General features: G+C 45.3%; 1 protein-coding gene across 1 annotated transcript; it reads left to right on the top strand.

The window, feature by feature from the left end:
• The first annotated feature begins 501 nt into the window (after positions 1-501).
• On the top strand, positions 502-10,690 carry atl1 (atlastin GTPase 1). The gene is made up of 14 exons (XM_088353845.1): positions 502-1,210; positions 3,558-3,808; positions 3,872-4,006; positions 4,077-4,181; positions 4,341-4,391; positions 8,347-8,403; positions 8,479-8,571; positions 8,638-8,776; positions 8,921-9,048; positions 9,115-9,171; positions 9,255-9,326; positions 9,432-9,863; positions 10,134-10,148; positions 10,221-10,690. The coding sequence occupies exons 1-14, from the start codon at positions 1,177-1,179 to the stop codon at positions 10,347-10,349; spliced, it is 1,698 nt and encodes a 565-aa protein (XP_088209971.1). The 5' UTR covers positions 502-1,176; the 3' UTR covers positions 10,350-10,690.
• Positions 10,691-13,467: the final 2,777 nt, after the last annotated feature.

A 13,467-nucleotide genomic window follows, 5' to 3' on the forward strand; every position in this document is an offset into this window, starting at 1 on the left:
TCAATTTTGTGTAAATAATAACAATTTAGTTATTGTATCCTGGTTTTGAATTTATTTCATCGACTATGTACACCGGTGTTGTCAAGTAAACATGTCATTGGTATTTTTATGTTAATGGAAATCAAGACAATCTTAAATATATGATTATGAATGTATTATTATACTAATTTGAATGATATTGTGTATATTAATGCCAATATTTAGTGTCAATTCGTTGATGAATCAAGTTTGAAAACGAGGGGAAAAAAACAAAAAACTTGAAGGCGGTCGGGCGCGTCCGTCAGTTGACAATAGACTGGGGCGTCCCCTAGTGTCTATTGTGGGCATTGCACCAAGAAGCATCCGAGCAGTGATGGTCGTTCGCGAACGGAACGGCTTTAAAACCCGACTCTACATCGCCAGGGAGCCGGTTTCCTTCCTTCCTTTTCTCTCTCACTCTTTCTTTCTTTCTCTCTATTCGTTTATATTTTTTTTCTCTCTTAATCTCTCTATCTCTCTCTCAGCTCGTCTCTCTTTTGCCATTTCTTGATTATTATTTTTTTGCTTTCTTTCTCCCTTTCCCTCATATCTTACTTTTGCTTTTCTTCTCTTTATACATCTATATTATTCTTATATATCTCTATCACTCTTATTCTCATTGTTAATATTTCTTATTCTTGCCCTTTATTTCGCTCTTTCTCGCTTTTTTTAACTCCCGCTTTTGCAATTTCTCCCTTTCTTTTGCTTTCTCTTTTCTTTTTGTGAATTTCCTTTCTTTTCCTCTTTCTCTCTCCTGCTTTCTTTTACTCTCTTTCCCTCCGTCTTGTTTTTTCTCTCTCTCTTTCTTTCCCCCGTCTTTATCCGTCTCCCTTTATCTCTTTCTTTTGCACTCTATTAGAGTTGATTCTTTTCAGTGAGCCGACTCGAAAAAGCCGCTTCTCCAAAAAGAGCTGGGATTGCCACCGCTATCGAAAAGAGTCTGGGGCGCCCTCTGGTGTCAAATGTGAGCATTGCATCGGATAGCATCCGAACGCCATCGTTTCGCCATCGTCCTCTTCCCGCATCCTTTTTTGCATCTTTCATCCGGGAACTTGTCGCTCTCCCAAGCCTTCTATTGCAAAACGAACCCCCCTTTTCGTGAGATTTGCTCATTTGAGGCGTTTTTTTGGGTGAGTGGGCTTTGGGGGGGCGCCCAAGATGGCCAAACACCGCAAAGACAGAGACAGCTGGGGTGAGTCTTCTCCTTTTTGGGTGGTCTTTTTATGTCCTCCTTTTCGACGTCATTTTCCAAATGAATGCACGGTTTGGGGATGGGATGTGTGACGTCATCAAGCCTCGGGAGGAGTCACCTTCAAGGGTCTTCCTGGTAGAAATTGAAAATGTTATTAGATTTCTATCATATTCGTTGAATTTGCGATCGGGCGAGGCCAAAGGGGGGCGTCTGGCTTCCGAGAGGCCGACTGACGGTCCAATTCCTGAGCAAGGCGGTGCCCCCTCCTCCCTCAACGAGCAAGTCAAGGCGACCGGAACGATAAACACATCAGAAATGGACTTTTCTCATTTCTACTGGAAGATTCCACTGAAATAACACAACTGTCCAATTCATGATTTCAAACTACTGATTCCATAACACAAAGAAATATTAAGGATTAATTAAACCTTCGGTGTCATAACTCGAGCTGGTTCGGTGGAGTAGCGGGTGGATGCAGAGGGCGAATTCCAATTGAAATGGGAGTTAAACTTTCAATTGCAGAGATTGTCATGTTCATAGAAGATTCCCTTGCTTTAATAATTTGCTTATTCTTAATAATTTTCCCGATTGTGGATTAGCTTTTGCTCCATTCTGGGGTTCTCCAAGGTGGCGCTTGCGAACCTGTTCTGCAACTAACTCACCAGTGCTGGGTCAATCGGATTTTCTAGTCAAATTATTTTTTTGTGGTTGACTTGACTCTATTTAACCCTCGTTTTATAATTGAGCTGGTAATAATTTAGGAATAACATAATACTAAATTAAATTCCAGTTGATGGACTTCATGGACAAAATAAAGCTATTCAAGTATTGATGATTATTTTTTAGCAATCATGGGAAAAATAATGAGAAGCTATTCACATGTATTTATTCACCTTTTGTATGAAGATAATGAGCAAAAAAATGTGCGTTTCCTTTTCAAGCTAGCTATCTGGTTACCTTTGTAGCTAGCTATCTTCCAAACCTTTTAGCCTTCTAACAAGCTATCTAGCTAGCTTTTTACATGTTTTGCATGCTATCTAGCTAACATTTTATCTTTTATCTAGTTATCAAGCTAAATCGTTTTTTTTCTAGCTAGCGATCTAGCTTTATTTTTAGTTTTCCATCTGGCGATTTAGTTGGGATTTTACTGTCTTCTGGCTAGTCATCTAGCTCCCTTTTCGTTTTTTACCGATTTATATTTCAAGCTAACTATCAACCTTCCTTTTTAGAGTTAGGGTTATTTCAGCACATTTTCGGTGAAGAAAACCTTAAGCATGACTGGGTTGTTTATGCATCCATTTCCTGTCCTGCTTATCCTTAGTAGGGCCGCGGGGGTGCTGGAGCCCATCCCAGCCATCTCCGGGCAGTGGGCAGGGGACACCCTGAACTGGTTGCCAGCCAATCGCAGGGCACACAGGGACAGACAACTCATTCACTCATCCACACCTAGGGACAATTTGGACCGGCCAATTCACCTGAAATGCATGTTTTTGGAATGTGGGAGGAAACCGAGCACGGGGAGAACATACAAACTCCGCACAGGAAATCTGGAGCTGGATTTGAACCCACGCAGGAGGTTCCCATGACATGAACTGTGCCGCACAAGCGCTAACCACTGCGCCGCCGTGCTGCCTATGGGTTGTTTATGCATCCATTTCCTGTCCTGCTTATCCTCAGTAGGGCCGCGGGGGTGCTGGAGCCCATCCCAGCCGACACCCCGATCTGCTTTCCAGCCAGTCGCAGGGCATACAGGGACAGACAACTCACTTAGGGACAATTTGGAGTCATCAATTAACCTGACATGCAGGTTTTTGAAATGTTGTAGGAAGGGTCTGGGTAAACCCACACAAGCACAGGGAGAACATGCAAACTTCACACAGGGAGGATGTGGTAGGATCCTGGATCTCCACTCTGCAAATACTTTTGTCTCTTTACCATGTCTCTCCTGCACTTTGTGGGAAAGTTAAAAAAAAAAAGATTATTTTCTCCCCCCTCTCTCATGACTTTCTATCTCTTGTTTCTCACACTCTCTCCCTCTCTCTTTCTTTGTCCCGCCCTCTCTCCTTTTCCCTCCCTCTTTCTCTTATTTCTTTATCTCTCTTTTTCTCTCTCTTTAATCTACTAGTCCGGCCCCCGACAGAATGTTGGTTCTATCGTGTGGCCCCCGAGTTCAAATGAGTTTGACACCCCTGGTCTACGCCAACATTTTCCTTTTGGGACAATAGTTGAGTCACAGAGTGTTATCAGGAACACGTTACCGTACCCGTTTTTGTCCCCGTTTTCTTTGCGTTCCGGGAAAAACCACTGGTCACCACACCCAGTTTTTGAAATCCGGTGTTGCATTCAGGCTCACTGGGCGACAAAATGACCTACGACTGGAGCTCGGAGGAAGAAGAAGGGGACGGGCGGGCTCGCCCGGTGCAGGTGTTGCTAGTGAAGGACGACCACAGCTTCCAATTGGACGAGGCGGCGCTCAGTCGCCTCCTATTGGCCGAGGAGGTCCGCGACCGCGAGGTGGCCGCCATCTCGGTGGCGGGCGCCTTCCGTAAGGGAAAGTCCTTCCTAATGGACTTCATGCTCAGATATATGTACAAACAGGTGAGACACAGGCAAAGATGGACCGACCCACCCGAGTGTGACACGCACCTTTGTGGTTTTCAGGATTCGTCCGATTGGTTGGGCCAGCCAGACGAGCCCCTGACTGGCTTTTCGTGGCGGGGCGGTTCAGAGCGCGAGACCACCGGCATTCAGATCTGGAGCGAGGTCTTCCTGGTGGACCGGCCCGATGGGACCAAGGTAGTGTTCAGGGATGATGGTTCCGGAGCCATGGACCATCACCAACTACTGCGAGTTTGCCTCACTGCAGGTGGCTGTCCTGCTGATGGACACGCAGGGCACCTTTGACAGTCAGTCTACGCTGCGAGACTCTGCCACTGTCTTTGCGCTCAGCACCATGATTAGCTCCATGCAGGTAGGTCACAACCATGAAAACCTAATTCTAGCCCCAACCCTACATCCATTAGTAACCCTAACTCCTAGATCTTACCTCTATCTCCACCTTCCCCTTAACCTCTAACCCAACACTTGCTGTCGTATCCAAAACGGTGATGATACCATTACACTCACGCAGGTCTACAACATCTCCCAGAACGTCCAAGAAGATGACCTTCAACATCTGCAGGTATGTCACGAAACATCTAGAATAAAACCCACAACGTGAGACCAAATATCATCAGTTTTGACTCCAAAGGAGACATGATCATCTCAAGACCTGAATCCCATTGTACTCGCCCCTTCCGCACCTTCCTTTTAATGAAAGAACTGTAAATTCCGGACTATAGAGCGCACCTGATTATAAGCCGCACCCACCACATTTCAAGAGGAAAACTGATTTTGTACTTACACAAGCCGCACCTGTATATAAGCCTTATGCGCCCACATTAACAAAATGTAGTACAAAATTAACCCAAACCCGACTTAAAGTCTCGCGATTGTAACTGAATATCCTTCATTAAAGTACACAGTTCAAAAATCACAGCCGGCTAAATGAATGTAAAATGATACCGGTACTTGAGGTTTGATGCAGACCGGCAGAGTCCGGGTCCCGTTGAAAGTAATCCAAAGAAAAAAGTGTATATTTCCTGAGGTAAGGGTGGGAAAAATATATATCCACTATTGTCCGCCGTGTCCACAAACACTCACCTTTACCGGTCCCCACTTCCCGTCAGCCCGCGTTTGTTACGCCCCTTCTTTTTAATTCGCCCGTCCGAAACATATCAGAATAAGTGTGCAAAATAAATACAAATAAATACATTACAAAAATATACAGTTGCAAATACATATTATACATGGTTACACATATTTACAAAAAAAGACGGTACACCGAGAGAGTTTTCAAAGCTTTAATAATAATAATATAACTTTCATCCCAAACAGTGCCTGTGACAGGTAGCAACACGCTAGCAACCGCTCGCAACACAGTAAACGGGTCTGTTAAAAAAACATACCGTACTTGTAAAAATCACGGTAAACCGTCCTCATCTTCCTCCTTAGAACTGAAGCCATCAAAGTCGTTTTCCTCAGTGTCGGAAAGAAACTTTGTCATATAGACGTCGTCCCACGCTCCCGCAGCCTCACTCGCGCTGTCACTGTGTTAGGTTTAAGTCCCCAACATTTATGATAAAACGCTCTGAAATAAAAAGACAATGGAGAATCTGATCAGTTTTTAGACATCTTGCAAGGAGAGCGATCGAAGATTGTATACCGCCAATCTCCCAAATCACTCTGAAGAAATCTTCGATCTCTCTCCCCTTTTTATTAGGATTCGCCCTATCGTACATAAGTCTCAACTTCTCTAAAGGGAGGGGTTCTATCTAACTGGTTGAGACCGCATTCTAACTGTTGCTACGCAGAGTCAATTAATCTTCTTTCGCACGCCTTGCTTTCCGCCTGATGATCACAGCTGGTTTCTGTTCGGACACCTCCTTTCTTCTTTCAAGGCTTTCGGTGAAAAACAACTTGAGTTATTGCATGCATAAAAGGAATATTATTACACAGATTATTCCAGGGCAAGTTGCACCCATTGGTATGTGAGATAAAGAGACAGACTGTACAAAAAACAACTCATGGCCTTGAAGAACAGCTTACAAACTGAAAACTCTACAAAAAGGGCTGAGAACACTTATAACATATTAATGTCAACTGTAGGATAAATATATGTATATCATTCCAACACACTGGTGTGCCCTCCTCTCCGTCACGGCTTTTCGGAACCCGTTGGTGATGGTGGATTTTTTGATGCTGTCAGGATCCACTGGCAGACTTGCGAAAAAGTTGCCTTTTTTTAGTGAAAGATTTCTCGCCGCTAGTCAAGCCAAGAAGTTGCAGTCTTCCTCGGCGCATCTATTCCACCGGTCTAAATCTTACCTTTTGTACTCGAGCGCCGCTGGCAGCCATTAGAAAAATGACATCAATTGGACGCATCACTGAATAAGCCGCAGGGTTGAAAGTTTGGGGGAAAAGTAGCGGCTTATAGTCCGGAATTTACGGTAAACCCAGAGCTGTAGGGGAGGGATGTGAATAAGGAGCAAGAGAAGAGAGCAAGCATAATTCAAACTCATCTCATCTCATCAGCCGTACCGCTTATCCTCATCAGGGTCGCGGGGGGCTGGAGCCCATCCCAGCCATCTCCGGGCAGGGGACACCCTGAACTGGTTGCCAGCCAATCGCAGGGCACACAGGGAAAGACAACGCATTCGCTCATTCACACCTAGGGACAATTTGGACCGGCCAATTCACCTGAAATGCATGGTTTTGGAACATGGGAGGAAACCGGAGTGCCCGGAGGAAACCCACGCAAGCACGGGGAGAACATACAAACTCCGCACAGGAAGTCTCAAGCTGGATTTGAACCCACAACAGGTTCCCATGACATGAACTGTGCCGCACAAGCGCTAACCACTGTGCCGCCGTGCTGCCCTAATTCAAACTCATATCCCTGATAACAAAATACAGTTGCTTCCCTTAGGCCAGGGTTTCTGGTTTGAGGGGTTTACATTTTTTGGAGCTGAGAAGTTCTTTTAACTTCAAACTCTTGTTCCAAGTTGAACTGCAGAACAAGATCATCTAAACATTGTTAAACAAAGCTATCGGATGATGAAGCAGCATGTGGCTTAAGCTTAGCTTTACATCTATTCAAGCCTTATTCTATTATCAAAAATATGTTAAAGCTTAAGCAGGTCCTGAGCCCGGGGTGCTGGAGAAAGATGGTATTCAATCCCAAAATGTTGGCGAAGACACTCTGTGTTGATGCTTGTTCAACTCCCAGGACCAGACCGAGTATATGGACCAAGAAAAAAGAGAAGGAGAGGGCATTTCAGATGAGGACTCTGTCTAACTTTACAGTGGAACCTCGGTTCTCGACCATAATCGGTTCCAGAACCCTGTTCGAAAACCGATTTGTTCGATCACCGAAATCATTTTTACCATTAAAAATAATGTCAATCGTTTTAATCCGTTCCAACACCCTGAATGTTTACCTTGAATGTTTAACGGAAACATAAAGCTAACCCAGGCTGATCTTCCGTACGAAAGATTACGCTAACATGAATGTGTAAAAATAAAAAAAAATGATAAAGAAAGAATTATGAATAGGATTTCTTACCTTTGTGTTGGTCAGCAGAAGGCGCAGGTGGACGGTGAGAGGGATGGAGGAGGATGGAAAATTATTGTTTGGAAGGATGTTCTTTTCTCTTAAAATACCGATCTCATGACACTTGCTTCTGGCTTCTTTTTAGCACTTTTCTAAAGTGACTCATGACAGTGTATTATTCTTTAGTATCATACTGATGGTAGATTTAGCCATGCTGTATTCCCTAGCAAGATCAGACACTCGCACACCTTCTTCATATTTTGCAATTATTTCTTTCTTAAATGCAATAGTTGTACGCACTACTTTTCTTTTTTCACCTGTAGCAACTTTGCTGCTTGCACTGACATTCTTCGGAGGCATAATGAGGGGCTAAAACACCCGTACGCCGCTCAGCATGGCACCCTAGCCATTCCACTGTATTTTGTACCTTTTGTAATAAGAGTATAACTATGGGCCAACTAGGAGATGCCCTCTGCCAGAAAAGGCATCGAAAAAGGCTCTCCCCCTGTCTTATAGGAAAAGGGTGTCGATTTTCCGAAATGAAATATCACTAAAAAGGGATTTTCCTGACAGTTAGGAAGTCACATTTTCACAAACAACCCTTTGTTAAGAATGGACCCAGCTGTAATTGCAAGATTGTATGGTAAGAGTATGGTAGATTCAAGGGCAGGACGCAGGTATGCTCAACTCCACAGTCCCTTTTGGCGCCCTCTGAGGGTAGGTGCAAAACTGATCCTGACAGAGTAATTGGTCTTTGGAGAGGTACCGTAATTCACCTTTTCGATGACAACTTTGCGCCAAAGGGAAGTTGGCTCTCAAATGAAAATTGATAGACTCCAGAAGGATGCTGGGAGAGAGAGGATGGGTTCTGGACCATACAGCCTGGCCAGAAGACGTTCTGCTACCGGCAGCAAAAGACTCAGTTCCCAGATTTCAGCAGACCAAAATTAAAGCTAAACCAGGCTTGCGTGTCCTCTTGTTGCAGTTGTTCACGGAGTATGGCCGACTTGCCATGGAAGAGACCTTCCTCAAACCTTTCCAGGTGCGTCGCAGACTACTTGCCCATTCCTAGAGCGCCCTTTTAAAACTGACCCACTCCTGTTTTCCGGTTTTCCAGTCCATGATATTCCTCATCAGAGACTGGAGCTTCCCATATGAGTTCCCATACGGGCAGGAGGGCGGCATGAAGTTCTTGGAGAAGAGGCTGAAGGTCTGCTCTCAAGACACCGACCAGCAGGCAAAGCTTTACAAGTCTCATCTTGGTTGTCCTTTGCAGATCTCAGAAAATCAGCACGAGGAACTACAGAATGTGCGCAAGCACATCCACTCCTGCTTCACCAACATCTCCAGCTTCCTGATGCCTCACCCAGGCCTCAAGGTCGCCACCAACCCACACTTTGATGGACGCATCAAAGGTGCTGGCCTTTGGCACAGTCTAATACCATTGTCTGAGTCAAATCGGTTCACTAGCATTTAATATTGGGCAAACTTCGTGGAAGAAAACTGTAATTTTGAGAAAAACTACAAAAAAACCATAGGAAGCATATTGTTGATTACAGAGATTGACGGAGAATTTGTCAGCAACCTTAAGGTCCTGGTGCCGTGGCTCCTGAGTCCTGGCAATATTGACGTGAAAGAGATCAATGGCAGTAAGATCACCTGCAGGGGGTTGCTGGAGTACTTCAAGGTGGGCTGGATTGCGGACATCGCAAATCTTTTACTGCCGCTAAACTTCTCAATCCTTGTGCTCTAGGCTTACATCAAGATCTACCAGGGGGAGGAGCTCCCTCACCCTAAATCCATGTTGCAGGTAAGCAAGTCAAACACGGACGTCCAGCCGTACTGTCGGTAAACCGGCAGGGTGAACTCAAACGTGGACGGCATTTGTGTCAGGCCACGGCGGAGGCCAACAACCTGGCGGCGGTGGCTGCAGCCAAGGATCTGTACAGCAAAAAGATGGAGGAGGTGGGTCAGCCGAAAGACAGGGCACACATGCGTCAGCGCTAGCTGGCATCTTCCCCGGCTGTCCTGGGAGACGCCACCTGTTGGCACTAACCCTTCTTCCGGCAGGTGTGCGGCGGCGACCGTCCCTTCCTGGCGCCCGCCGAACTGCAGGCGCGCCACGCCGCCATCCGCGAGGAGGCCCTTGGGCTCTTTCGCACCGTGAAGAAGATGGGCGGCGAGGAGTTCAGCCGGCGCTACCTGGAGCAGCTGGCGAGCGAGGTGGACCAAGTCTTTGTCCAGTATATCAAGCACAACGACTCCAAGAACATTTTCCATGCCGCCCGCACACCGGCTACGCTCTTTGTGGTCATTTTTGTCATGTACGTGGCGGCGGGAGTGACCGGCTTTCTGGGTGTGGACGTGGTGGCCGGCCTCTGCAATATGGTCCTGGGTTTGGCCCTCATCACGCTCTGCACCTGGGCCTACATCCGATACTCGGGCGAATATCGTGAGCTGGGGGCCGTCATCGATCAGGTGGCTGGGGCGCTGTGGGACCAGGTCAGTCTTGCCGGCATGCCGTTCTGCTTCCACGTCTGTGGTCCATCCTTCAGTCTTGTTCTTCCGGTGTCTTAAGGGATAGACTACTGCTTAGGTTCACTTTGATAGGGACGCGGTTTTCTCAAGTGAAATAAGGTCCAGCAGACTTGAAATTTCCCAGGAGATTGCAGTCTGTTAAAAACCGTGAAATCGCAGAAGACAAAAGGGCAATCAAGCGTTTCAGGGCATATTATTGACCGACTTTCTGTTTCCCTCCCGGCATCTCGGCAGGGGAGCACCAATGAGGTAAGGTCCCGGTGTACTTCTGCGGGTTGGTTTTCGAGTTCCCGCCTGACCACCCGACTGTGCCCGACGCAGGCGCTGCACAAGCTGTACAACGTGGCGGCCAATCACAGGCACCTGTACCAGCACGCCTTCCCCGGGCATGGAACCGACGAGGATCAACAGGACCCACCGCGCCGGGATCCCGACAGGAAGCGGGATTGAGGTGGCCCGATCGGCACAGACTGTCCATCGCTCGCATCTCGGTCCATCACGCTTTGTCCATCGTCACCGTGCAATGTCCCCACGGCGCAGTCTTACTTTCTTGGCGAATCGGCACGTCAATGGGTTCTGTGTTCCGAGCAGAACCGGAACCTGGAGCAGAGAGGACAGACGACAAGAAAGACAACATGAAGTTTTTCACGGTAGACCAGGCGCTAGGTCACTTAAGCACGCTCACTTTTTGTTATGTGTTTTGAACGCTAATGCTATTATCGACGTCATTATATGTTAAACGGATATCCTATGCTCTTTTTTCGACTACACAATAAACCTTTTGAGTTTTACTGTCAGATTTCCTTCTTTTACAATTCGTTTTCACGATTTTCTCTCAGGTCAAAAGGTTCCAAGCAATGTTCCCTCTAATTTTCCTTACGGGTCTGAGCGTTCACGCAAAGAAGGTGAGCAACGCTTGAAACAACAGTGAGCAACCATAATCCCAAGTGTGGCAAGATAATTCATGATCAAACATGTCCAAAACTTGACATCAAGTTAAGTTTAGCTGAGTTTCCGGCAATGCTAAATGATTTTTCCCTTTTGAATGAATTGACTCATGTACGATGGCCTACAAACGTCGTTTGTTCTTACAATTCTTTCACAAGATATCCATTTCTTTTTATTTCCTGATATATTTTGTCGCATAATATTAACATTTTTGGGGGCTTATTGAGTCGGTTGTAAGATACAGAACTGTACTTCATCATATTTTTTAGTGGAAGTACAATGTTGGCAACAAGATTCACTTGATATCATTTGAAATGATTTGAATGCATCACAAACTTCTTCTTTTTTCCGTGTTTTTTTTCTACTTTTTTTTTTAAATTCCTTTAAAAAAAAAACTCATTGCGTTTATTTTTTCCGAGCTGTTACTTTTTTCTTTTTGTTCTCTACTTTTTTCCTACATTTCTTTCTTTTCTTTTTTACTGGCTTTTTTTCTAAATGTTTCCTTCTTTTTTTCTCTTCCTTTTATTTCTTTTTTTTTCAGCTCTTCACTACTTTTTCATTTTGGTATTTTTTTCTTTTTGTTCTATTCCCTCATTCCTTGAAGTCATTTTGTGCATAATTTTACATAATATTTGGTCGTGTTGGGATGAAAGAAGCAAAAACAACCCGAAGAGCCGTTTAGGACCCGAAAGAGCCGGTTCCTTTTAGTGAGCCGAGCCGAAGAAGCCGGTTCTCTACTAACTTTACTCAACTTCGTTCCACTTCGACTCGACTTCCAAATACCGCATTTAGGACACAAAGTTGGGGGAACCCGTGTATTTTTACCTTTATGCACTGTAACTTTGACTTAAGTCATTCTTAATTAGTCATTTTGAGCCCTGATTTTTGTGCGCTGGCTCGATTTTCTTGTGCGCTGAGAATGTGCGAGCAGTGCGCGATTGCGCACGCGCACCGCTTAGAGAGAACACTGGTTCCAATCCTGCTCCAAACTCCAGTACTTTCAATCCGAAGTTTTTAATTTTTCCAGTACCTTCAAAGGAAGAACACCGGCCCCCATCAAAAGAGCTTTTATTCTTGTTGACTTTGACGAATGAAATAAAGGGGCTATCTTGCTACTCGCACATACTTTGTGCAATTTTGAGCTGTTCCTGTCTACCATCTTTTTGTTGCTGTAAACCACAGGTGTCAAACTCACGGCCCGCGGGCCATATCCGAACCGGCGTACACCTGTAAAATCCTTTTATATACATACGGGGCGGCAGTAGCTTAGGAGGTAGAGCGCTCGTCTTGGGATCAAGGGATCCCGGTCCAATTCCGGCTCGTCCGTGTTACATGTCGTGTTGGAGGAATATAGGTCGAATTTTTCTCGTACGCTTTCAAAGAAATGCAGGAATGCAGATGACGTCAGAGGGAGTTTCTTGCTTTATTGTTGCATCTTCAGCGTCACAAGAGAACTCAGAAAATCTTGGACATAACAGAGCTTTTATAGCTTCAAAGGAGTAAAACTGAAAAGGGGGGTTCAGCCCCGCGAAAGGGCTTACGTAACTTCTTCGGAAATGTTTTTCCCTCAGTTTTCTCAGAAAGTCTTGGCAGGTCAAATGCTTCCCTTAAGGAGGATTGTTTGTACTTAATTCGTCTGCCAAGACTTTTCCCGAAAGTCTGATGTCAGCACGTCTCTATTCCACAACAGTCAAAGTGTCCTTGGGTAAGACACTGAACCCCTGATACCCCCAATAAGCAGGTTAGCGCCTTACATGGCTGCACGGCCGCTATTGGGAAATGTGGAGCACGTTGTAAAGCGCTTTGGGAAGTCTTGACTTGAAAAGCGCTATAGAAATGCAGAACATTTCAATTCATTTCATCTACAATAATGGCCCGGGTCTATGAAACCCTGATAACTTTCAAATTATACTCGGATACTAAAAACCACAATGGCCGAGAAAATGATGTTCACTGGCATTGCCGGTAAACCCGTGTGTCTTAATGGAGATTTTGAAGATGTTTGTCACTAAAGCAAATTCCCAAAGTTAAAAGCACAAATTTTATTTATATTTTCTGTTTTTTCATATTCTCATTTTTATAGTTTTGACAGGGGATATTTCTATGGAGAGCAATGATTTTTAATTCATTTCAGGTTTCTCATCTCATCTCATTATCTGCACCGCTTATCCTCAGTAGGGTCGCGGGGGTGCTGGAGCCCATCCCAGCAGTCATCGGGCAGTGGGCAGGGGACACCCTGAACTGGTTGCCAGCCAATCGCAGGACACACGGGGACAGACAACTCATTCGCTCATTCACACCTAGGGACAATTTGGACCGGCCAATTCACCTGAAATGCATGTTTTTGGAATGTTGGAGGAAACCGGAGTGCCCGGAGGAAACCCACGCAAGCACGGGGAGAACATACAAACTCCGCACAGGAAGTCTGGAGCTGGATTTGAACCCACGCAGGAGGTTCCCATGACATGAACTGTGCCGCACATGCGCTAACCACTGCGCCGCCGTGCTGCCCCCATTTCATGTTTAAGTTTGTTTATTCTGGAATAATATTTCTGACTGTTTTAAATTCATATTTCTATTTTATTTTTTTAAAGGAAAGTGTATTCAATTAATATTTATC

The sequence above is a fragment of the Urocampus carinirostris genome, chromosome 15 (assembly GCF_059441175.1).
Source record: "Urocampus carinirostris isolate Australia breed hairy pipefish chromosome 15, RoL_Ucar_1.0, whole genome shotgun sequence".
In the NCBI taxonomy this organism is placed as follows: domain Eukaryota; kingdom Metazoa; phylum Chordata; class Actinopteri; order Syngnathiformes; family Syngnathidae; genus Urocampus; species Urocampus carinirostris.